This window comes from Gopherus evgoodei, chromosome 2, assembly GCF_007399415.2.
Source record: "Gopherus evgoodei ecotype Sinaloan lineage chromosome 2, rGopEvg1_v1.p, whole genome shotgun sequence".
In the NCBI taxonomy this organism is placed as follows: Eukaryota; Metazoa; Chordata; order Testudines; family Testudinidae; genus Gopherus; species Gopherus evgoodei.
Window position 1 is genome coordinate 153,216,743 of NC_044323.1, and position 27,030 is coordinate 153,243,772.

General features: G+C 46.9%; 1 protein-coding gene across 1 annotated transcript; it reads right to left on the bottom strand.

Annotated features, from left to right (window-relative positions):
* Nucleotides 1-19,839: 19,839 nt before the first annotated feature.
* PRND (prion like protein doppel) lies at nt 19,840-25,192 on the bottom strand. Its single transcript, XM_030549519.1, has 2 exons — nt 25,128-25,192; nt 19,840-21,123 (listed from the first exon to the last, which is right to left on the bottom strand). Exon 2 carries the CDS (start codon nt 21,111-21,113, stop codon nt 20,559-20,561), a length of 555 nt encoding a protein of 184 aa, XP_030405379.1. The 5' UTR covers nt 21,114-21,123; nt 25,128-25,192; the 3' UTR covers nt 19,840-20,558.
* Between the last annotated feature and the right edge of the window lie 1,838 nt (nt 25,193-27,030).

A 27,030-nucleotide genomic window follows, 5' to 3' on the forward strand; every position in this document is an offset into this window, starting at 1 on the left:
ACACTTTCACTTACAGGGATTTCTTTAATCCATATCAAGATCTAGATGCCTTCAGACAAATATTCTCTTGCTGGCCAGCACATTCTGTTTCACTCACATAAATGTGCACACATGACCACAGGCTGCTACATCATAACTTGACCCTCAACAATTCCTCCCTAGAATTCCCACTGGGTTATGTCTTTGATTTCTGGTCCCTTGATGATGACCATATTATTATGTGGTAGTTGTGGGCCCCAGACAAGATTGGGTGTCTGTGGTTTGTTCTAGGTGCTGTACTTAGGCATAGCAAGAGACAGTCCATGCTTGAAGAAATTGCAATCCAATAAGGATGAATGGTAAGGAGGGGAAACTTAGGCACAGAGTGCGGCAGTAACTTGTCCAAGACGACAGAGCAGGTGGGTGGCAGAGCTGGGACTAGAATCCAGGTCACCTGAGCCCCAGTCCAGTGCCTCATTGACTGGATCATGAGCTTTTAGTTTCACATTTCTAAAGTGATCAGATATCCAAACAGGGACCCCTGTCGTGTGGAAGGGGGCACGGCAGGGAATTCTATTTCTGGGACATGCCCTGCGGATGCTGGGAATGAGTGAGGGAGAGAGAAAATGGCGCTGACTTCTCCCCTCTTCAGAGACAAGGCAACTGCCTGCTCCCTACTCCTTCCCAGGGAGGAGGGATGGCTTGAGCACTTGTTGCAAAAGTGAAGGAGGAGTAGGGAAAGAGGAGAAGTGAGACACATGGCAGGCCTGGTGAGGGACGGCTTGTCCATCTAGCTATTTATGCTACCCTCAATGCCATGGTCCTGCAGTGCTGTTTGTCCTTGAGAAGATGCATAGCTGCTCAGTGAGCCTGCTCATTTAAGAGCCGGACTGGCACTTTCTCTAATGGATTATTATACAGCGCTTTACTACAGGGCATCCCCTTTTACAGCCAAAGGGGAATCTCCTGCCTATGGTGCTTATCTAAGGCCCTGTCTCTGCAAACTCTTAGGTTCCTGGGTAACTTTATATGTGTGTGCTCAATGAGGTTCACAGGCTGCCTGGACAAATGACAAACAAGCTTCTTTAACAATGCTCCCTATTAACAATCCTGACCCGACCTCCTTCCAGAAAGCCCACCCCCTCCCCAAACCTTTGAGGCAAAAGTAGGCTTTACAGCATGCCTAGCAGGTTGGAGCCAGGCTCTGGAAAAGGAATGGGAAACAAACGCCAAGCCCAAGAAGCTCTCACAAAGTGCATCTTGCCATTAGCACCCCCTTCTCTATACTGAGTAGTGTCTAGCTCAGGGATCAGCAACCTTTGGCATGCGGCTTGTCAGGGTAAGCACCCTGGGGGGCCGGGCTGGTTTGTTTACTTGCCACATCCACAGGTTCGGCCAATTGCAGCTCCCAGTGGCTGTGGTTCGCTGTCCCAGGCCAATGGGGGCTGCAGGAAGCAGCGCGGGCCGAGGGATGTGCTGGCTGCCGCTTCCCGCAGCCCCCATTGGCTTGGGACAGAGAACCGTAGCCAGTGGGAGCTGCGATCGGCCAAACCTGCGGACATGGCAGGTAAACAAACCAGCCTGGTCTGCCAGGGTGCTTACCCTGGTGAGCCATGTGCCAAAGGTTGCCGATCCCTGGTAGCTTGAGACTTTTTTGCTGATTATACTTGTGGTAACATCTTATGGGGAGTGCAATGATTTATTTGCCTGAAGAATGCTATGCAGCCATTAGATGTCTCTATGATGTATAGGCATCCAGCAAGTGGCTCCTGGTAAACAAGGCATACTAAGCTGGAACTTGAGCTGTGTGGAAGCCTGTTGATCTGTAGTTGTTTTGTTCAACAAATGGTTTGTTTAAGGAGGTCTGTGATTTCATACATGAGGAGGAAGGAAAAGGTCCCAAACTGCTAAAATTCCCAACAGCAATTTGATAAGCTGAGTATATGGGGAGTCCTCTGCAGCTCTGAGAACTGTTTAGATGAGAGACAGACCATTCTGTGGTTATCTTTACTATGCACACACCTCAGTGCAAGGAGTGATGAGAGAGATCTCTTCCTGGCAGCACTTAGAACTTGAGCCCTGTTCCAATAAAGTTCAAGTTGTGCAAGGTTAGCCCCTCTCCTCTTAATTCTCCATGGGGTTTGAACGTTGCTTTCTATTTATGCTTGTAGCTGAAGGAAATGCCAGGAATCCTGTGATATCTTTCCAGTAACTCTCATTTAATCGTATCATTTGCCTCTCATGCTAGGCTTGATTGCTGGTAAGCTTTGCATTAGCAGAGCAATTGTTGTAAAGAGTGGCTCTTTGGACATGATCTATCTCTCTCCCCCATTACTTATACAACGAAGTGTTTTTCTGACCTCTGTGCTGTAATATCACTCTTCACTAATAACTTCCTTTCTGACTGACCCGCCATGCACCAAGGAACTGAAATACTGTACTCCACTGATTTGATCATTATGATAATTACCCTGTGTATTAGATTTGTGGCGATGGGGTTTGCTGTGCTGGGTGCAGTGTATGAATGTTGTAAACTGTTCAGGACTAACAGCTTTTGATAAGCGGCGTAAGCAAGACAGACAAAAGATGGAAGGAAAGGCAAGGAGCCTTGTCCCTATTTTATACGTGGGGTCGGGGAGAGAAGGAAGCTGAGAGATGAAGCAACTTGCTCAAGGTCACACAGGAGTCCTGCATAGAGCAAGGAGATGAATCCAGGTCCTCCTGAGGTCCAGGGTCTTAACTGAAGAACATCTTTCATCTCTAACTAGGTCACGTCACAGATATGTTTTAGGAGGAAATCTTTCAAATGTACATACCAGCCATGCCCACAAAAGATGATCCCAACCCGTACTGTATGCGGGTGTGCGGCACACTCGATGGGGGAATGTAAATTATGTGTTGTGCCTCTGGCAGATACAGTAAAACATACCCTGTGCAGAGGGGGGCATAAATCCTCTTCTGAAGGTTCTGGTGGGCTCGAGAGGCATGGGGCATTGGGCTGGGCCTGCTGCAGAGGGAGGGTGAATTTCACCATAGCTTGAAAGCACGAAACAGATACCTATGTTGCACCATGTCCTGGTTTGGTGTTCACAGTGGGGAGTGAGACCTGTGACCTCTGGCTCTTAAAATTGGGCTGCTAGCCAAGGCAATGACAGGCTTATCAACCACTATAGTCACTTCTCCACCACTAGAAGGGGACAGAGCAGCACCCTGAGTGGATGTGGGTTATACATCTATGGAAAAATATGGTACTCTGTTCCCATTATAATCCTGGGCAAAACTCCCCTTGGTTTCAATGGGAGAGTAAAACACCTACTCCTTCATTTATTTTTTTGTCTGAGGAAGGATCCGAACCCATTTTGCATTCTCTCCCTTGCTGCTGTTTGCCTGGGAAAGCACATGTTATAATCCTTCCGGCCATAAACACTAACGTATAATCAAATGCAAACCCCCCCCAAATCCATATATCCAAGGGCACAAACTGAAAGAGGAGCCAGCCTTGCTCAAAATTGGTTCGGCTTTGCCAGATTGTGTCTCAACTCTAGTCCACAAGAAAATACCCAAGTCATAGTCCACTCATGCTGGAAAAAGTTTAGAGGTTGCCTGTCTAAATCTGTAGTCAGAGATTTGATGGTATTACAACATTGCAATTTTGATGCATTTGTGTCATATGATATAATTATCCATTTATTGTCATGTATCCTGAGTCGCCTATGGGTGCACAAGCATGCACATGGACTCTCTAGACTCAGTTTAAAGCAGTTGGTTCCCAAACTTTTTACTGGTGACCCCTTTCACGGAGCAAACCTCGGAATGTGACCACTCTTATAAATTAAAAACAACTTTTTTTTATCTGCTTAACACCATTATAAATGCTGGGGGTGGAGGCTGACAGCTTGCGGCCCCCTGAGAAGTCATGACCCCCACTTTGAGATCCCCTGGTTTAAGGGAGCAATAGATCATGTAGTCTGACTTTCTGTACATCAGACCTCTAAACACAGCCCAGTTACCCCTGCGTTGACCCCAATAACTTGGATTAGATTAAAATATTAAAACACGTCAGAGACTAAACCAGGGTGGGCAAACTTTCTGGCCTGAGGGCCACATCGGGGAATGGAAATTGTATAGTGGTCCATGAATGCTCACAAAATTGAGCTTGGGGTGCAGGAGGGGGTGAGGGCTCTGGTTGGGGGTGTGGGCTCTGGGGTGGGGCTGGAGATGAGGAATCTGGGGTGCTCTCGACTGAGGGGTTTGAAGGGTGGGAGAAGGATCAGGGATGGGGCAAAGGGATGGGACATGGGAAGAGGCTCAGGGGCGCAGGTTCTGAGCGGCGCTTACCTCAAGCGGCTCCTGGAAGCAGCAGCATGGCCCTTCTCTGGCTCCTATGCTTAGGCATGGCCAGGCGACACTGCATGCTGCTCCATCCGCAGGCGCAGCCCCTGCAGCTCCCATTGGAGCACCAGAGGGGGCCATTGAAGGGCGTAAGAGCTGGAGAAGGGCCATGCCACAGCTTTGGGGAGCTGGAGTGGCCCCTGACCCAGTGCCCAGGCTGGAGCACTGTTGTGGAACCAAGCTAATAGACCCCGCTCCCCAGCGGAGCTGGCGGGCCTCCTTAAAATGGCATGTGGGCTGGATCTGACCAGGGGCCGTTGTTTGCCCACCCCTGGTCTAAACTGTTGTGTGCCACAGGCAGAGAATGGGATGGCCCAAGGTACACTAGTAGCTAAGGTCCCTGCAATGGTAGGGAATTGATTTGGTTAGAGAGACCCAGATGAACCTAGCAAGTGACCCACAGCCCATGCAGAGGAAGAAGAGAAGAGTTGATCCTGCATACACTTAAAACTGAGTATAGCCTCTCATCCAGCAACACATTTAAGCCAGTGCTTTGATTCAATCATCTGAGCAGCCCCGTTGAAGTCAATGGCACTTCTCGCATGCTTAAAAGTTAAGTATGTGTTTAATTGCTGTGTGGGATCAGGGCCACAACAACCACCACTGGCATGTTCTTATTGATGTATGTGGAATTAATAAGCACTGCTCCTGGTACTGTTCCTGAGATTATATCTTCAAGTAGTAGGAAAACTTGTTTTGAGATTTTCCTTTGAGGGGAGAAACAAGGGTTGGGGATGTCTGTGTGTAGGCATGTCTAGCCTAGACCAGTGGTTTTCAACTTGTAGTCTGTGGACCCCTGGGATCTGCAGACTATGCCTAAGATTTCCAACGGGGTTCACATGTTGTCACAAACAGATAAGAAAAGTTAATAGCACAGAAGTACTTTATATCTCTTTGACTGTAAAGGGTTAACAAGTTCAGTAAGCCTGGCTGTCACCTGACCAGAGGACCAATCAGAGGACAGGATACTTTCAAATCTTGAGGGAGGGAAGTTTTTGTGTGTGTGTGTGCTGTTAGTTCTTCTTTGAGTGATTGCTCACATCCATTCCAGTTAGGTGTGCGCGCCGCACGTGCACGTTCGTCGGAAACTTTTTACCCTAGCAACTCCAGTGGGCCAGCAGGTTGCCCCCTAGAGTGGGGCCGCCATGGCACCTGATATATATCCCTGCCGGCCCACCCGCTCCTCAGTTCCTTCTTACCGCCGTGTCGGTCGTTGGAACTGTGGAGCGCGGCATAGCTGTCCTCCACGTCCCTAGCTCTCCTTGTTCTACAGTTGATAGTTGTAGTTAGTAGTTAAGTGTAGTTAGTTATATAGTTAATAGTGTAAATAATATTGTAGATATTTGTTAGCCGGTTTGGGCCGTAGCCCTTCCCAGCACCCGGCACTGGGCTCATGCCTGGTTCGCCGGGCTTCAAGCAATGTGCGGCCTGTAAGAAGCCGATGCCAACTAGCGACCCTCACGACGTGTGTCTAAAGTGCCTGGGGGAATCGCACAGATCGGACAAGTGCCGCATTTGCAAGGCTTTTAAGCCTAGAACAAAGAAGGAGAGAGACCAGAGACTTAGGACTCTCCTCATGGAAGCGGCACTCGACCCGGCAGCTTCGCAGGCCGTCATCTCGGCGCCGGCACCGGAAAGACTCCCCGGCACCGACCTTCCCCGGCACTGGGTGCAGAAGCAAGACCCTCGAAGTCTGCAACTCCATCCAGGCAAACTCGAGTGGAGCGCCCAGCACCGATATCTGCCGCGGAGCTACCGGCACCGTCGACTCCGGGCCCGGAGGGTCCGTCGAGTCTGGTCCCGCCGAGCTCCCCCATAAGATCTGGGGTTGAGCTATTGGTCCCATCGACGCCAGAGACCTTCGCCTCAGCACGGGACCTCATTGCCCTGACTGAGTCAACTCAGCCTCCACCCCTGGTACCTCCTGTGCGGGTAGCGTCCAGGGGCAAACCTATGATGACAGCGCCGTCTCGGGACTCACGCTCGCTGTCGAGGTCCCGACACCATGGTCGCTCAAGATCCTGCCGCCGCTCGCAGTCCCGGCACCGCTCCCCTCGGTGGTACCGGTCGTACTCGCGGCACCGATCGGCCTCCAGACGGTCACGGTCTGGTTCCAGCCACCGTTACCGGCACCGGGACTCTAGGAGCCAGTCCCGCCGTCGATCAGCGCACCGGTCAACCTCCTGGCACTGAGCTGGTGGCAGGTCCCGGTCCCGGTCGACCTCCCGACACCGCGTCGGTCGCAAGTCCTGGTCCCGATCCCGGCACCGAGTCAGCGGCCGGTACTGGTCCCGATTCCGGCACCGAGTCCAAGACAGACCCCGGTCCCGATCCCGGCACTGGTATGAGTCCCGGTACCGGTCCCCGGCACCGAGAACATCTTCGGCGCCAGGACGCGGAGACTCTTACCAGCCGCGGTCGGCCCCTCCATGGCCTTCCAGACAGCCGTCGGTGTCATCGCAGGCGGACAGTGTATACGCGCTGGGCACTGACAGACAAGTGGCCCTTTTTCAAGACCCTCCGCAACAGGACCAGGGTCCGCAGCAGTGGGGGTTCTGGACACCCTGGGCGTACCATCAAGCACAGGGCCCCCAACAGCTTCCTCCTAGGCCTGCAACGGCAGAGCACAGGGCGCCGGAGGCGTCATTGTCTCGCCCCCCTCCCTCCCCGGACGGGGAGGACGGGTCAAAGCAACAGGACCCTGATCTCCCTCCTGAGCCAGAGGCGAGGGCTGAGGCGGACCCTCCGCTGGACACTCTCTTGCCGGGGGTCTCCTCATCGTCTTCTCCCGATGAGGCGGTGGCTGGCACTTCCTCTAATAGCCCTCCTCCGCTAGATCTCAGGGCACATCAGGACCTCCTCAGGCGCGTAGCACAGAATCTGAGCCTGCAAGCTGAGGAGGTCTCTGAGATCGAGGACCCCGTCGTCACCATCCTCTCCTCCGATGCTCCCACCAGGGTCGCCCTGCCCTTCATTTGGACGATCCAGGCCAACGCCAATACGATCTGGCAATCGCCGGCCTCCATCCCCCCTACTGCACGGGACGTCGAAAGGAAGTACATGGCCCCCTCCAAGGGCTATGAGTACCTCCATATTCACCCGACACCATGCTCCCTGGTGGTACAGTCGGTGAACGAGAGGGAGCGTCATGGACAGGAAGCCCCAGCCCCCAAATCCAATGAGGCCAGGCGTATGGACCTCCTCGGCCGCAAGGTTTATTCGGCTGGGGCCCTTCAGCTCAGGGTTTTCAATCAGCAAGCCCTTCTTAGCTGCTATGCATTTAACTCTTGGGTGGCAGCGGATAAGTTCAAAGAGCTGCTGCCACAAGAGGCGCGTCAAGAATTTGCAGCGATTCTTGACGAGGGCAAGAAGGTTGCACGAACCTCGTTGCAGGCCTTCTTGGACGCTGCAGACTCGGCTGCCCGTACCCTCGCCTCGGGGTGACTATGCGCCGCATCTCCTGGCTTCAGGTTTCTGGCCTTCCACCGGAGCTCCAATACACCATCCAGGACCTCCCGTTCGAAGGCCAGGGCCTGTTCTCGGAGAAGACAGACCCCAGACTGAAAAGTCTTAAGGACAATCGGGTCATTATGCGCTCCCTTGGTATGCACACGCCTGGGACGCAACGCAGACCCTTCCGGCCGCAGCAACAGCAGCAGCGTCGGCCGTACCCCCAGTTCCGCCAGCGGCAGGACCTTAATAGGCTCCGCGGCAGAAATGGCAGGCGCAGGCCGTCGGGCAGTCAAGGAGGGCAAAACCAAAGCTCCTCTAAAACCCCACCTGGACCCAAACCTTCGTTTTTGAAGGTGCGCTCGAGGGCGTAATACCAGTATCCCCCATGGATCCTTCCCCCCCATTTTCCAACCGCCTTTCGTTTTTCCTCCAGGCGTGGTCCCGGATAACATCCGACCTCTGGGTCTTATGCACGGTGCAGACGGGATACCGTCTGCAGTTTGTATCATTTCCTCCCTCCCGCCCCCCACCCTCGTCCCTCTTCAGGGACCCCTCTCACGAGCAATTCCTCTGCCAGGAGGTACAGACGCTCCTCAACAAAGGAGCTATAGAGGCGGTTCCGGAGAACGAGAAGGGCAAGGGGTTTTATTCCAGCTACTTTCTGATCCCCAAGGCCAAGGGAGGCCTCAGGCCTATCCTCGACCTGCAAGAGCTCAACAAATATCTAGTGAAGTTGAAGTTCTGCATGGTATCCCTGGGGACCATTATCCCATCCCTGGATCCTGGAGACTGGTATGCCGCCCTCGACATGCAGGACGCTTATTTTCATATTGCCATATGGCCACACCACAGACGTTTCCTTCGGTTCGTGGTCGACCGCCATCACTACCAATTTGCGGTCCTCCCATTTGGCCTTTCTACGGCTCCGAGGGTATTCACAAAATGCATGGCTGTCGTTGTGGCACATCTTCGACGCAGTCGCATTCACGTGTTCCCTTACCTCGACGATTGGTTAATTCGGGGCACGTCGGAGCTGCAGGTCCGCAGCCACGTCCGCAGGATCACCGGCCTGTTTGCTACCTTGGGCCTCATGATCAACGTGGACAAGTCCACCCTGCTCCCCTCACAGAGGGTGGAGTTCATTGGGGCCGTCTTGGACTCCACCGTGGCCAGGGCCCTTCTGCCGTTGCCGAGGTTCCAGTCGTTGTCGGCGATCGTTCAGCGCTTGCTGGCAGCCCCCCTGACATCGATACGGACATGCCTAACCCTGTTAGGCCATATGGCAGCCTGCACATTTGTGACCGGGTATGCACGGCTCCGCATGAGGCCCCTCCAGTCTTGGCTCATCGCACATTACCGGCCGGCAAGGCAGTCACTAGACATGACCAGTTAGTTTAACTTCTGTGCCAGGGAAGATAATGGAGCAGGTAATCAAAGAAATCATCTGCAAACACTTGGAAGGTGGTAAGGTGATAGGGAATAGCCAGCATGGATTTGTAAAGAACAAATCGTGTCAAACTAATCTGATAACGTTCTTTGATAGGATAACGAGCCTTGTGGACAAGGGAGAAGCGGTGGATGTGATATACCTAGACTTTAGTAAGGCATTTGATACAGTTTCGCATGATATTCTTATAGATAAGCTAGGAAAGTACAATTTAGATGGGGCTACTATAAGGTGGGTGCATAACTGGCTGGATAACCGTACTCAGAGAGTAGTTGTTAATGGCTCCCAATCCTGCTGGAAAGGTATAACAAGTGGGGTTCCGCAGGGGTCTGTTTTGGGACCGGTTCTATTCAATATCTTCATCAACGATTTAGATGTTGGCATAGAAAGTACGCTTATTAAGTTTGCGGATGATACCAAACTGGGAGGGATTGCAACTGCTCTGGAGGACAGGGTCAAAATTCAAAATGATCTGGACAAATTGGAGAAATGGTCTGAGGTAAACAGGATGAAGTTCAATAAAGATAAATGCAAAGTGCTCCACTTAGGAAGGAACAATCAGTTTCACACATACAGAATGGGAAGAGACTGTCTAGGAAGGAGTATGGCAGAAAGAGATCTAGGGGTCATAGTGGACCACAAGCTTAATATGAGTCAACAGTGTGATACTGTTGCAAAAAAAGCAAACGTGATTCTGGGATGCATTAACAGGTGTGTTGTAAACAAGACACGAGAAGTCATTCTTCCGCTTTACTCTGCGCTGGTTAGGCCTCAACTGGAGTATTGTGTCCAGTTCTGGGCACCGCATTTCAAGAAAGATGTGGAGAAATTGGAGAGGGTCCAGAGAAGAGCAACAAGAATGATTAAAGGTCTTGAGAACATGACCTATGAAGGAAGGCTGAAGGAATTGGGTTTGTTTAGTTTGGAAAAGAGAAGACTGAGAGGGGACCTGATATCAGTTTTCAGGTATCTAAAGGGTGTCATCAGGAGGAGGGAGAAAACTTGTTCACCTTAGCCTCCAATGATAGAACAAGAAGCAATGGGCTTAAACTGCAGCAAGGGAGATTTAGGTTGGACATTAGGAGAAAGTTCCTAACTGTTAGGGTAGTTGAACACTGGAATAGATTGCCTAGGGAAGTTGTGGAATCTCCATCGCTGGAGATATTTAAGAGTAGGTTAGATAAATGTCTATTAGGGATGGTCTAGACAGTATTTGGTCCTGCCATGAGGGCAGGGGACTGGACTCGATGACCTCTCGAGGTCCCTTCCAGTCCTAGAGTCTGTGAGTCTATGCTGATCACAATCCCCCAGGGGGTGTTGGATTCTCTCAGTTGGTGACTAGACCAGTCCGTCGTGTGTGCGGGGCTCCCATTCCACCCACCCCAGCCCTCGGTGTCCCTAACGACGGATGCCTCAGATCTCTGCTGGGGGGCCCACCTGGGAACCCTGAGGACACAGGGCCTGTGGTCCCCACAGGAGGTGGAGCTACACATCAACATGCGGGAGTTGAGAGCGGTCCGCCTTGCTTGTCAAACGTTCTGTCACCAGCTTCGGGGTCGTTGTGTCGCGATATTTACCGACAACACGACGACCATGTACTATATCAACAAGCAGGGTGGCACCAGATCCTCTCCCCTATGTCACGAGGCGATGCGACTCTGGGACTTTTGTATAGCCCACTCCATTCACCTCACGGCTTCCTTCCTCCCCGGGGTACGGAACACGCTGGCGGACCGCCTGAGCAGATCCTTCCTCGCGCACGAATGGTCCCTCCGCCTGGACGTCGCCCTCTCGATTTTCCAGAGGTGGGGTTGTCCCCGCGTGGACCTCTTCGCGTCCAGGGGGAACAGGAAATGCCAGGCGTTCTGCTCCTTTCAGGGCCGGGAACCCGGGTCTATAGCGGACGCCTTCCTTATTCTGTGGACAAGCCACTTGTTCTACGCGTTCCCCCCGTTCCCGCTGGTCCACAAGGTCCTTCTGAAGGTGCGCAGGGACAGGGCCTGCGTGATCATGATAGCCCTGGCGTGGCCCAGGCAACATTGGTACCCCATGTTGCTGGACCTGGCCATAGCTGACCCTGTTCTCTTGCCCCTTCACCCGGACCTGATCACCCAGGACCACGGAACTCTCTGTCACCCGGACCTCCAGTCGCTGCACCTAGCAGCGTGGCTCCTGCATGGCTGACCAGTTCTGAGTTGCGCTGCTCCACCCCGGTACGTGAGGTACTCTTGGGCAGCAGGAAGCCTTCCACTAGAGCGACGTACTCGGCCAAGTGGAAGCGTTTCTCCTGTTGGTGCGTGGAGAAGGGTCTCCTCCCGATGGAAGTTTCGGTGGCCAATATTTTGGACTATATTTGGTCCCTTAAGCAACAGGGCCTGGCAATATCGTCCCTGCGGGTCCACCTGGCGGTTATCTCCACCTTTCACCCGGGTGGGGATGGCCGCTCCATTTTCTCTCACCTGACGGTGACTAGATTCCTTAAGGGGCTGGAACGTCTATACCCTAACGTCCGACCCTCTGCCCCTACCTGGGATCTTAACCTGGTGTTGTCTCGGCTCATGGGGCCCCCCTTTGAGCCGTTAGCTACTTGCTCCCTGCTCTATCTTCCTTGGAAGACTGCCTTTTTAGTAGCTATTACCTCAGCTAGACGGGTGTCGGAACTCCGGGCTCTCACGGTAGATCCCCCGTATACAGTCTTCCATAAAGATAAGGTGCAGCTGAGACCGCACCCTGCCTTTCTCCCCAAGGTGGTCTCAGCCTTCCACGTTAACCAGGAGATCTTCCTCTCAGTTTTTTCCCCGAAACCTCATTCTTCACGCAGGGAGCAACAACTCCACTCGCTTGATGTCCGTCGGGCTCTCGCATTTTATGTGGAGAGGACCAAACCGTTCCGCAAATCCCCCCAGCTTTTCGTGGCAGTAGCGGACCGCATTAAGGGGCTTCCCATTTCCTCGCAGAGGTTATCCTCGTGGGTAACGTCCTGTATCAGGACCTGCTATGACTTGGCTCACGTTCCTACAGGCCGTGTGACTGCGCACTCTACCAGGGCGCAGGTGTCGTCGCTGGCTTTCCTCGCCCGTGTGCCCATCCAGGAAATCTGTCGGGCAGCGACCTGGTCATCGGTCCACACCTTTGCTTCCCACTACGCCCTGGTCCAGCAGTCAAGAGAGGACGCGGCCTTTGGATCTGCAGTGCTCCATGCCGCTACTTCTCACTCCAACCCCACCGCCTAGGTATGGCTTGGGATTCACCTAACTGGAATGGATGTGAGCAATCACTCAAAGAAGAGAAGACGGTTACTCACCTTTGTAACTGTTGTTCTTCGAGATGTGTTGCTCACATCCATTCCACACCCGCCCTCCTTCCCCACTGTCTGAGTAGCCGGCAAGAAGGAACTGAGGAGCGGGTGGGCCGGCAGGGGTATATATCAGGTGCCATGGCGGCGCCACTCTAGGGGGCGACCTGCCGGCCCACTGGAGTTGCTAGGGTAAAAAGTTTCCGATGAACGTGCACATGCGGCGCGCACACCTAACTGGAATGGATGTGAGCAACACATCTCGAAGAACAACAGTTACAAAGGTGAGTAACCGTCTTTTTTGGTGGTTGTTCACTCTGGAGGCTCAGAGGGACCAGACATGCAACCAGGTTTCTCTCCAATCTCCCTGATACAGGTTCTTATAGATCCAGAATAGTGAGTACGAGGCAGATAAAGCGAGTTAGGCTTATGTTTGTTTTCTTTATTTGCAAATGTGTATTTGGCTGGGAGGAGTTCAAATGTGTATTTGGCTGGGAGGAGTTCAAATTGGTATTTTGCTGAAAAGATTTTAATTTGTACTTGTATACTTAGGCTGGGAGGGTGTTCCCAGTGTCTATAGCTGAAAGACCCTGTAGCTATTCCATTTTTTTTAAATTTACAAAGATAATTTTTACTGTTTTTTCTTTCTTTAATTAAAAGCTTTTCTTGTTTAAGAACCTAATTGTTTTTTTATTCTGGTGAGACCCCAGGGGACTGAGTCTGGATTCACCAGGGAATTAGTGGGGAGAAAGGAGGGAAGAGAGAGAGAGAGGCTGATTTCTCTCTATTCCAGGATTACTTTCCCTCAGGAAGAGTCTGGGAGGGGGAAAGAGAAGGAGGGAGGAAGGTGAATTGTCCTCTCTATTTTGTGATTCAAGGAGTCTGAATCACATAGTGATCTTCCAGGGTAACCCAGGGAGGGGAAGCCTGGGAGAGGCAACGGTGAGGGAAAGGATTTACTTTCCTTGTGTTAAGATCCAGAGGGTCTGGGTCTTGCGGGGTTCCCGGGCAAGGTTTTGAGGGGACCTGAGTGTACCAGGCACTGGAATTCCTGGTTGGTGGCAGCGCTACAGGTTCTAAGCTGGTAATTAAGCTTAGAGGAATTCATGCTGGTACCCCATCTTTTGGACGCTAAGGTTCAGAGTGGGGAATTATACCATGACACATGTCCATTCAAAAGTTTGTTAGGGGTCCGCAAGTGAAAAAAGGTTGAAAATCACTAACCTAAACTAATATATTCTGTGTATACTTAATGTTGCTGTATTCTGCTATAATATATTATTTTTACTACTATTTAGCTCTGTATGAAATTCTGTAGCTGTGGGTTCAATCCTGTATTGAAACACCAGTACAAATCTAGTGCACTGATGTAGGTGGGAGTCACTCTGGTTTACAATGGTCTAAGCAAGAGCAAAGTCCATTCAAGCACTTCCAGCTCAGCTTCTCATGAGCAGTGAATAGATGATTACTGTAATTATATGATGGGATTTATTTTGGGCTAATCCCAAACTTGAAGCACTTCATGTTATTTAATCAAACCTTCACAAAGAACTTAAAAAACACAGTCAGCAATACAATGACATTAATTAATGGTCTGAACCATAAAACGTCAGAAACCGCCTGACCTATCCCAATAACCCTGCAGGGGCCTGCATCCATCAAATTACCCACATAAAATATAGCCTTTTCAGTGTATCCAGAAAACTTTTTTATTATTATTTTATTTTATTATTATTAAAGTTACTTTTAAAGTAATATTCTAGCTGAAAGCACCACGATGAGGTGGGCCAAGGATGCAGGATTTTAGTTTTGCAAAACAGTTCTGGTCTTGCTTTTTAATGTTGAGAACCCAAACAAGGTTTTGGTTTTTTTTAGGGCCTGATCCAAAAGCCGATGACACCAATGAAAATCTTATGAGACTTAGATGGACTTTGGGCCAGCCCTTTTGTGATCTTTCTTTACCTCATTCATTATCTGCCATGTCACCAGGCACGACACAGCTTTAGAATGCTTTCTCTGTTTCCATGCTCGCATCCTTGCTGACGCATGCCAAAGCAGAACTCTGTTGCTCTTATGGTATTGTAGTATATGCAGCCCTGACTCAGCAAGACGTATAAGCATATGGTTTAAAGTAAATGTATAAAGTCAATGGGGCTACTCACATGCTTAGAATTAGGCACATCTTTGGGCATCTGGCTAAATCGAGGTCTAAAGTCACATGTCTGCATTATCTAGGCACAACTAACCCACTTCTCCTTTATGTAACTCCATTGACTTCAGTGAATTTATCCAATCCTGTTAAATATGGAACATGAGACTGAAATCTGAATTTCTTTGCTCACAGTTGTAGCAAGCTGCATGGAACTTGGAGGGAGGAGCACAGGTTGTAGGAGGCGAGAATTCTGGAGAAGGCACCAGAAAGTCAGTCTGTGTGCGTATGGCTGGAATGCTAACTGCAGTTGCAGCATCCCGGTAGATAACTTTATTAAGAGAGAGCCATTTTACTTATAGAAGTGTAGTCCTCTCATGTTACCACCCAGAACCTGGTGCATGAAACAGCAGGCAGAATCATAGTGACAGCAATCAATTCCTAGGGGAGCCAGTCCATTCTCCCATGACAGTGCAGGACTGTTCCCTAGAGCATATTGTCCTACTGCCTTGTCCTGCCTAGATTTAACTGTTTTTTATTTTTATTTAATATTTGTAGATTACATTTCTTAATTTTCGGTAGCTTCAAAAAGAAAATAATATGTAGGCATCAACATTCAAATGGCTGATGATGTGAGCACAATATTCATTTGTTTCAAATGCTAAATATTGTATCGATTTAATGGCATAATAAGCTTCAATGGCTCCACAGGGCCCATAACCATTATCATCCAAGGAATTGTTTCATTTTGATTGAGACTCCTATTCCTCAAACACAATGGATCAATGTATTAAGGCAAACCAAACCCATTCATCTTTTTTTTTTTGATCCACTAGGGTTAGTATTGTTGGATCAATAAACAGAACTATAACAATTCCAATTAAAAACAGTTCTGTTTGTACTAATCTTCTCCAGTCAAGCAATTAGAGACATTAAGCTGCTATGAAAACTTGCTATTCCATATCAACAGTGTATAGGTCGGATTTTTTTTTTTTTTAAGCAACCTGGAGTGTGTTGCTTTTTTCTAGCAGTGGGCTCTGAAATGACATCAGTAAATGAGCATTCTGAAATGTGTTGCTAAGTTCCTTCATAGGAAGCAGCAGTTTTCACCTCAGATAACAGACCATTTGGAAAGTATGATTATAGAAGCCAAATTTAAAGATTATGTGGCTCCAGCCAGAAGCAAATGCTTCTGAGGGAGATAATTTGTGTGCTTTAGCCAGTAGATGGTGCTGTTTGTTCCATTCTTAACTGGGGCTGAGACACCTTTGTAAAAGGGTAGTTGATTTGTGTAGGGGTCACTGACTCCATGTACTAAGGGTGAAATTCATCCATGTGCAGATGCCCAGCACTCCCGTGCTGGACCTCAGGGCTGAATTGCATCTGAGAGCACATCTTTTGAATTCCCAGCTCCATGTCCTGTTACTTTGGACACCACATGCATCTCTGCAGTTTTTGTGTGTTGATGTTTCAGATTTTCCAGTAACTTTTATGCAGAGTCTCACATCCCTGGGGAAACCAAAGTCTCCAGCCTTGCATTTCCCACAGTCAGAAAGTTGCTTCTTGGATGCTCAGCCTAAATTTAATCCATTTTCTCCTACCTATATCCCCATATCGCAAAGTAACAGTCCCCTTCCTTCCCAGGTGTTTATACCCATCAGATATTTGTAGGCTGCTATCCTGTTCCATTGCCCTCTCTTTGTGGTGACTTGTATTACCTCTTTGTTTCTGTAAATTGGGGAACAGAGGGGATAACCGTTGCTTATTGGCTTTGCTCTGAGCATTATCATCATCATCATTATTTTCCCCATGCTGGGGGAGCTATATTGGGGGTTTTTCTTATCTGTCATGAACCTGATTCTTTCTCTTTTACATTCAGGCCACTTTATACTGATCTGGCAGCGTAAAGGGACCATTTAAAGTAGGTATAATTTACCCATATGCTTCTCTGGAAATGTAAAGTGGTCTTAGTGTAAAAGATCAATAAGATGTATAAGGCCTGATTTGTCAATCTACGAAAGCATAGTACTTGCATTGATGCAGCTAATGGATATAGGTACCATAGAGATGGCTTTATGTTCCTTCCTATTTATTACCATTATTGCTGTAACATCTAGGAAACGAAACAATAGACAGGGCCACGCTGAGCTAGGTGTGATAAACAAACAGAACAGAAAGCAGTCCTCGCCCCAAGGCGCTTACAGTCTATGCATTCGGGTTGCTGCACAGAGTCATATATAATATAAGAACCTACGAACGTATCCAGAGTTCAGATGGCTTGGCTTGCTATTTTAATTCCTAGCATCATGGAGGATTGCGGTCAGTCAATGCAGGCAGCCTCGGAGGCAACGGGAGAAGAAAAATGTATTGCCATCTCAAGAGCACTCCACGCATTGCTCCTTACCCACCAATCTATGGTACTTGCATGGCCCCCATTATCTGAGCACCTCACAGTCCTTCTTGTATTTATCCTCACCACACCCTTGTGAGGTAGGGCAGTGTTATTGTTCCCATTTTACAAATGGGGAACTGAGGCACAGAGAGACGGTGATTTACCCAGGATTACGCAGGTCTATGACAGACCACAGAACTGAACCTAGGCCTTCCAGGTCCCAGGCTAATGACCTAACTGCTTGACCATCCTCTCTCCAGCACTATGGTCCTGTTGTGATCTTTTGGTTACTTCAGAAAAAGCTTTCTGCTGCCCAGAGAGCCAAGTCCAGCAGGATTTAATGAGTGTGAGCCTTCTGCTTGGGGTGCAGTGCTGATTGGCAACTCCTTTCCTTCCCCCCTGCCCCGCTAACACAATCTTAATCCTTACCCATCATGGCAGCACATAGGAATGCAGTTCGGTGATGGTCTCCAAGTTAAATCAAGCTGCCTGTGCCTTTTTGAGAAGGAACGTCAGATCAGAGGAGTATGTCCAGTGGGAGAAGCTAATGCTATATGCTTTAAGCCAGTGTTCTTTCTGGAATTGAATGACTGAGGCTATGTTCTACCTGGAGGGACGCTTTGTACTCTCTGCTTTTGCTTACGGATTGCTCTTGCAGCCTGGCTTTTCGTTCTTCTCCTTTTTTTTTATGGTCTCAGACTATTTCTTCTGCAATGGTGTTCATGTGTCAAGTTTTGTTACGTATGGAGCTTTTGAAATAGCGATTGGGAAATGGATGGGGGGATTTTTTTGACCCCATGAAAAAACTGCAATGAAAATTAAATCTGTTTTGCTGGCAGTTTATTTTATTTTATTTTATTTGTTGTGGGGGGGTTGTAACACAAAATACCCAAATGCATTTTTCTGACAATTTTTTGTTCTTAGTTGAATGGTCACTCACCTATTTTTCTTATTTTTTTAAAATGTTTGATAGAAAATTGTGTTTTTTTAAATCAGCAGTGGAGCTTTTCTGATTTACACCAGCTGAGGACCTGGTCCTAGATCTCACTCTGCTCTTAATTTGGATAATAATGATGCAATTGCAGAGACAGTCTGGGTGCTGCTGATTCCAGGGACAGAGTTGTTTCTGCTGCAGATCAGTCTGTTGGAGTGATGTGATGTAGCGCAATGTAATTAGCTGACAGCATCGTCTCCTCTCCTGTAATATGCCAGAGTCAGCTGTGATGTAATGTAACCTCCTTAATGTGAGAAGGGCATAGCCCTCTAAATAGGCACATTAATCCTTCATTTCAAACTAAGCACAAACCATTGTGCCCCACGCATTATTGTCCCATTAAACATTCATTAGAATTCTTTACACTCAAAGAAATAGACTTCCTACCACTAAAGTGTTTACTGTCTCTGCAGCCAAGTGCATGATGTTCTATTCATCTCTAAGCAGCTCCATTTTCAGTGATGCATGAGCAGGGTGATGTGATGACCATGCAGAATATGAATTTCTCCGTATCTGAGGGGAGTGAGATGTTTATAAGCTTCAAAAGGACTATTGGAATAGGACACAACAACTTAATAAAGAGAAAGAGGCCTCATTGTGTTACATGCTTACAGACAGTGGGAGACAGTCCCTTACAGTTTTGAAGCTTTAGTTAAGGCTATGTTTATGTCACGAAGGTCATGGAATCTGATTTCCAGAAACCTCCGTGACATTCTTTGCTTCAGCCCCAGGGGCTGCAGGACTCTGGAGATAGCCTCACACGGGGTCAGAGGGACACCTTTGGCGAGCGGCTGGGGGTGTCCTGTTTTCTCTTTGGGAAATAGGGTCACCCTGCAGCTCCCAGCCATCGTGGGTAGAAGGGGACCCCCTGAAGTTTCCAGCTGCCACAGGCTTTTGCCACAGCAGCAGAAGTCACAGACAGGACATGGCTTCAGTGAATTTTTGTTTATTGCTTGTGAACTGTCTGTGACTTTTACTGCAAATAACCATGATAAAATCTTCACCTTCATTATAGTTAATCCAAAAGACCAAGCTTTCTTTAGAACATCTAATAACCTCTGTAAAGCAGGATCACTGGATTTGGTGCAACATTTACCATCCCCATCCACACTCTTGCACCTGGGCATCTTGTCGGTTGAGACTCAACATGTGGGAGGAAGTTTGGTTGCTCAGTAGGTTTCCTTATACTCTGGCTTTCTTATATTCCATAATGCTTTTCCAAATATGCTTTGCTCCGCCCCAGTATTCAATATTATTACCATTACTGAGTTTCCGATGAGTCTTAAATATGCTGATTAGGAATGGCAAAGCAAAGAAATGAGGGAGTGCTAGGGCCACACAGATCACTGTCTATCGAATAGCTTGGCCATTCAACTGTGCAAATGGAACCCATGTACCTTTTGGGTGTGGTGTTCTGTCCCATCTGGGGGCACTTAGAAAGAGACATAAAATGAGTTTGCTCTACAGGCTTGGCTAACAGGCAGCAGGCGTTTAGCTCAAGTAATAGAGGCTCATGCACTCTGCTCTAGAGGTCCTCAGTTCGATCCTGTCTGCTGTCGAGCAGGGTCTGTTGGCATTACACAAACTGAAGAGGTGAAGACTGTGTCTTTGCAACCAGTTCATGGCTTCCTTCACTTCAATGTTGTTGCATGTTGGAATTTAATAACAATGCAAAGTATTGGAATAACTGGCTCAAATGGAATTATTTAATTTGAGATTAATACAGCAATATCCAGGATACAGAAAGAGAACCACTCCTGTCCACGATGAAGGTAGTTTAGTCCCATCTTCCGTACTTAGTGGAATGCTGGCAGTATTCATTCCCAATTTATCTCCCCAAAACGCTTTTTTACAGGGTGTGAGACAAAGAAATCTTTGTGAGGAGGGAAAAGTTACTTTCTCACAATTATTTTACTCTGTTGTTTTCAATATCTTATTTTTACCTCATTACTGATGGGATTTCTTTTATGATTATCTCACTGTACCTGATTGATAAACTAAAGGGGATTTATAATCCAGTCACTATTACTGACAGCTGTGGCAACCGGTAGTTCTTAATGAGTTAACAACATCTCTCAATAGGTCATTATTTCATTCATCACAGGAAAAATCTGCAATAACAAATGCCTCTTATCAATCATACACACCCTGTATATTAGCTAGTCTTGTTTACTAATAAGAATGTCTATTATCATAGAATCCAGAATCCCTCTCTGGACTAGGTTAAAGGAGTTAAAAGATTAACATGTTCCTTTATTTGGACACACATTAATCCAGTTGAAAACAAAGCACATTAGTTTGCTAGATAAATCACTTTAGTTTATATGCACAAAGGATTTTGGTTAAAATAACAAATAAAAGAATTATGGAAGTTTAGTATATACAAATCATAAAAAGTAAATAGTTACTGACAGGCACTCCACTTTTGCCAGTAAATCAATGGCTTTTGCTGCAAGCTCATTGCATGGTAAGAGAAATAAAACTCACGAGGCAAAGCATTGCTAACCAACCAAAGGAACTGTGGATTGACAGAGCAAGGCTGCATGGTTGGCAGCAGAATTCCATTGCACACAAGTGGTTTATCACTTGCCACATGACCCTGGTGTACACACTGGTGGCATTCTTTCCTTCAGATAAGTCCAGTTTGTTTTCAGTCAAACTCACCGTAACGTTAAAGCACTCGCTAACCGTGTCCTTGGTTGCGTTTGGCTCTAGTGATCGGAAGCACGTAGGGTAATAAACGCAATCAGGGAACTTTTTGAAGTTGTCAATGTAATATTTGGCATCTTCAGGCTCTAGTTTGATGTTGAGCAATTGGCCAGTGTAACAGAGTGTTCCTGGAATCGTCACTGGTTCTTTTTTGGTTGGTGGGCTGGGCTTATTAACGGGGGGAGGACTTTTATTCTGGCTTGCTTTCTTCCTTGAGGAGCCCCTCCTACAAAGGGTGATATCGCTAGATAGCACCAGAAAAAGCATAGCCATCCAGCAGGTCACCATCCGGGTCCTTCCCATTCTGGAGGATCTGAAAAGGGAAGAGATTTGGATTATAAAACCAGAAAGGACCACTGTGATCATCTAATCTGACCTCCTGCTGAACACAGGCTACAGAACATCCCTAAAATAATGCCTGTTTGAACTATAGTATATCCATCCAGTCTTGACTTAAAGCAGGTGTCAGCAATCTTTCAAAAGTGTTGTGCCGAGTCTTCATTTATTCACTCTAATTTAAGGTTTTGCGTGCCAGTAATAAATGTTAACGTTTTTAGAAGGTATTTTCCTATAAGTCTATAATATATAACTAAACTATTGTATGTAAAGTAAATAAGGTTTTTAAAATGTTTTAAGAAGCTTCATTTAAAATTAAATTAAAATGCAGAGCTCCCTGGACCGGTGGCCATGACCTGGGCAGTGTGAGTGCCACTGAAAATCAGCTTGTGCGCTGCCTTCAGCATATGTGCCATAGGTTGCCTATCCCTGACTTAAAAAATGGCAGTTGATGGCAAAACCGCCAGAATGGTTGGCAACTTGATGATAATTAACCTTTGAATCTCACTATTTTAAAAGATTTCCAGTTTGAACTGGTCCAACTTCTACTTCTAGCCACTGGATCTTCTTATGCTCGTTGTCTGCTAGATTGAAGAGCCCATGTAGGTACTTATAGCCTGTCATAGAATCATCCATTAACTTTCTCTTAAGCTATCTTTATCTCCTTGAGTCTGTTACTATAAAGCATATTTTCCAATCCTTTCCTAATTCTCATGGCTCTTCCTGATCCCTCTCCAATTCTACAATGTCCTTCTTGGATTAATGCTAATTCTTAACAACCTAATGTATTTCCTATAGATATGGGCTCAATCCCAACACCCTGTAAACTTTGGAAGGTTTCAGAATCCTAGCCTGCATTTAGACCTGAATTTTGCATACAATTCCTAACTTTGTAATTGACAAACCAACCCCCTTGTCGCAAATGCTCCCCCACCTTTTTTGGAAGAGGAGGGGGAACAACTCTGATTCCAAATTCTCCAGCACGTCAACTCCATGACATATGCAGTTTGGGCAAGCTGTTTAACTGCTGGGGTAACAACCAGGGGAAGCTGCCAACATTTAGGTGACAAATAATCATAAATAGATAGCGCTCTTCATCCAGAAGTCTCAAAGGACTTAATAATGAAGCATCACAACCCTTCAGGATTACCCAGAAGCTGAATAAGAGCAGCCATATACTTCCTTTTGGGTGGAGGAAAGATGGTTTAATGGTTACAGCACCACCCTAGCACTTGAGACCCAAGTTCAATTCCCTGACTCTGCCACAGATTTCCGAGTTGGCCTTGCGTTAAATCATTTTCCATCTCTGGACCCTGTCAAATGGGGATAGTCAGACTGCCGTGCCCCACAGTGGTGTTGTGACCTGCCCAGAAACTACAGCAGTGGGGGGCCATTTAAGTACAAAAGAGACACCTGCAGTTGCACGGTGCGGTAGACTGACATGTCCTTGAATAGCATTGGTTCAGGTGCAAAGGTGCCATCATATAAGTAGCCAGAGTGATATTTCCTTTTTACATCTGGGGAAACTGAGGCACAGGTTAAAGTCAATGGTTGCTATTTTCAAAATGACCTTGGGGATTTAGATGCTTTCCCCATTGAGATTTATGTAGGAAGTTCAGGGCTTTCTAACTTGTCAGTATTTTGGAATTAACTCCTAACGAACTAGGCTGCCATAAGAGCTTTCTTTGTATGCTGCTAAAGGAGAATTAAGAATATTGAACAGGGCTCTCCAGGAATACATTGGTCCCACTGACTTCAATGGGCTTTGGATCAGGTGCATATTAGTTTTTAATGATCGTTTGCTGTTCTCCACCTAACCCCATTTACTTCTGAACCCACCGTGTTTCAGAAGTGCTTTGGGGGTAAGAAATAACTAATAGCCACAACCCATATTGTGCCATTGGGTATCAAGCAGAACTCCCTCCATCCATATCAATGGGGGGGAAATCTGCTTAAAAATCAACCCATTGGGCTTCTCATAATAAGTTTTGAAACTGTTCATGTTCACAGTGTGGAAATAGAGTTTTCTGAGCATGTAGGACCTGATCCATTGGGAGACTTTCCTTTGACTTTGGGCTTTGCATCAGGTCCCTAATGTCCCAACTCATTCTGTGCTTATAGGAAGGCTGTTTTATGATCACAGGATGTTGTCTTTTTGTAAGGCTTCACTTTCAGTGGAAAGTAACGAGTAGCCGCTTTCCAGCTAGGTTCATAGAACAAGGTTTGTAGCTTGCAGCCCTGGGAAATTGTTCCACGGTACGTTACAGCTTCTTCCTGCGGAAATAGTGTGTGGCTGTTTTATTCATCGCAGAAATCTGTGGGTAACTTTTTTTTGTTTCTGTTTTTGTTTTTTTAAAAAAGGCTATCAAATGAAGCTCCCCATTGAATCAGTTCTGTGGACCCAGCTAAGGGTACTCGGATGTACTGCTGAGTGTTGTCTCCGAATGCTCCACAGAAAAGAGAAAAAGGAAGGAAAAAGTGTGCAATTACACATGCTTTCTCTCTCTTTCTCCCTCTTAGTTATGTACCCACAACCATGGATTCGGCTCAAATGTCTACGTTTGGGTGGGGTTTTTTTTGCTTACCAGTCTTCATCAGAGTGGCAGGCTAGAACGGAAAGATCAACAAGAGACAACAGTGCAGATACAAGGGTGATAGGTGCATTTTAAATACCTGGGCAGATAGAGTATCATGTATATGTAGGGTGACCAGATGTCCTGATTTTATAGGGACAGTCCCAATTTTTGGGTCTCTTTCTTATACAGGCTCCTATTAACCCCCACTCTCGCCCCCTGTCCCGATTTTTCACATTTGCTGTCTGGTCACCCTACGTATATGTATCATGTTGGTTAGCTTGAAACATAGAAGATGGGATGAGCAGATGCTTCTACACCATTTCCTATTCTTTCTGACCTCTGGTTAGAGCAGAGGAATTAGGTTCTCATCCCCAGCTCTCTTATTAGCTTTCTCTGATCTTGGGTAAATCATTTAATGTCCCCGAGCCTTAGTTTCTCCATGTTTGTTTGCCTGTATTGCAGGGGTGTGGTGAGAATGGATGATGGTAAGCCGCTTTGGGACCCTGAGAGCTCCAAGATAGGCACGGTGGTATTATTGGGGGGAAAATAGGGTGCTGCCTGTGTATTTCTGTAGAGCCAAATTGTGCAGCATTTACTCTGGCAAAACTCTGACTGAGAGTCAGTGGGATGCTAGAAGAGTAAGGATCGGGTTAGAACAGAAGGATTTAGCACGTTCATAAACAGACCATTAAGAAATTGTTTAGTTCAAAGAAGAAATCACAAGCCTAAGCAAGTCTATGTATGTGATTATTTTTTTTCTATGAGGCTAAATTCAGCAACGAAATCTACCAGATACATTTTTTTGTAAACGGTTTGTGGTTTTCCCCTTAAATATGGTACTACATACTCATATATTTGCTTCAGTCTAAACTAGCAGATGAATAGAACTCTTCCATCATTCCTTTCTTTCCAGGAAAAGACTCTATAGACACAAGGTTTTGAAACTCAATGGAAAGGTCAGTTAAGGTCCAACATACAACTATACCCATTAAAAATATTTATCAATGATGGTTTTAATATCCCAGAGCAATTAACATTGCATGGGCTGGAAGAAACAGCCAGTTCTTTTAGGACCTAACCATGCAGATATTGGGTAACTTATCTGAGAGCAAGTCTAATAATCATCCGATAAGACAGCTTGACGTGAATTCTGGTCCTTGTTATAGCAATGCAATTTCTTTTGCTTCAAGATCAGTCTTTGGGTCATGAATTACTGCGGGTCTTTGAGCAGTCCCTTTTATCCAGGTCACTTACGAGTAACTGAAAACAAATGGTGATTTACATAGCTCTGCAATTCACTGGATGGAGTGAGAGGTTTTTAAACAAAGGTATATGGCAAAATCCTATGCAAGCCCAAATGAAAATAAGTGATAAAAATCGGTGCCAGATGTTGGTAATCACTCACCTTTCTGCTAGAGAGTTGCAGGTTGCTTTTTGGGGGAAGTGCAGGTCTCGATAGCATTTGCCAAGCTGAATCTCTCAAACTATATAGCAGTAGGTGGGGTATGTTCATTTCCAAATATGGCAAATTATTTCTCTCTGAGTGTACTGTGTCTGAGAGCATGTTCTGTTCCCTTCCCCTCCTCCCCTTTCAAGGTTTCAATTGCCTCTTGTTAAATATTCCATTTTCCTGTACATGTTAGAGATGAACTGAGCTGTGCAGTTTGTATTTGAACCGTAAGCTCTGTAGGGACAAGGACTGACATTTTGTACAGCACCTATCACAGTGAGGCCCTGATCCATTATTAGGGACTATAGGTGCTATTGCAATACAAATACTATCTGGACCTGGATCTGCATCTGAACTTGGCAAAATTCTAGGGCAGTTGGATTGAGTATCCAAGTTCAGATCGTGCCTAAAAAGAGGCTCAATATTGTGATGATGGGTGCCATATAAACCTTAAGATCGATCGATAGATGCCATGAGTGCAGGGGCCTGGTCTAGATGACCTCTCAAGGTCCCTTCCAGTCCTATGATTCTATGCACCTCTGAACTGTAAAACTGGGGTCTGGCTCCTGAAAAGTCATAAATTCTGAGAAGAATTCAGATCTGTCTTCTGATTTGTGGCCCATCTCCAGTAAGCACACATAGTAAACATGGATTGTGTTGAGAATCTCAACACTCTTGTTTGGCAGGTTGATGGGAAAGGGGATATTTTGGATCTTGGATTCTGGGTTGGACCATTTCTATATAGTTGGGCCATGGGCATGATTCAAACTTTTAACCTGACTTTGACAAATGGGAGGTGGTTGGATCCAGGGAATTAGTTGGCACCCATCTCTACAATAAACTAAATCCAGAAAATGAACTCCAGATGATTAGAGAGAGCACCACTTTACACAGTAAGTGCAAGTCATTTAGGAATCAGATTTTCAGGAAAGAAAAGACTTATGTGGTCATGTGTCTAACGGGAGGCAGTTCAAGAACTTCTTCTCTTCTGGTTGGGCATGGAAGCACTAGATTCATATAGCTTTTCTAGTAATAAAGATTCCTCTAAGTCAAGCAAATGGCAGTCTCAAAGCAAGCTCTTTGGGTTCGAAACAGGGGTTCTCTGTCTCTTGAATGCTGCTTGGTGTTAAATAAGATATAATCAAATAAAGAATTGAGAATGCAAATAATCAAAGAACTCAGAGAATGCAGAGTGTGCCAGAAATAAAGTCCACTGGCCATAATCTTGTATGTGTGGTTTTACGGTGTTCCTGAAAATTAATGACATCCATAGCTCCTTTTCCCAGCATTATGCACATCTAGGACACTGGAGAACATATTAGTAACACTTAAATTTCCCCACACCCCTATGAGCATTGTTCCATCCCTCTAAAGATGAGGAAACTGAGGCACAAGGAGGTTGAGCCCAAAATTTTCAAATGTGCCCTTTAACTTCCAGGTGCCTAATCCAAGACACAAGTTTCACATGCACAGAGTATGTGCACCTCCCAGTGACTTCATTTTGGTGGTGTGGGTGTCAAGTGCCTCTTAACTTCAGGATTTAGGTGTTTCATGCTCTGCCCTGAAAATTAGCAGGCACATCTCATTTTGGGCCTGAGATCACACAGGAAATCAATTACCAGGCCAGGAATGGTACCCAGGAGCCCTGGTTCCCAGTATCATGTTCTAAGCACCCAGTAAGCTGGCTCGTACCAGCAAAACTCCCAGATCTCTGCAAGTGTCTAATAGCTGAGTAAACACACGGAGCTATGTAAAAGCATCCCTTTATAAATTAACTGCTAGCCACACAGTCAATTTAGCTAGTTGTGTGTCAGATTCTCTTGCTGAACAGATGTGGTTTTCTGCCTTTCTTGTCATT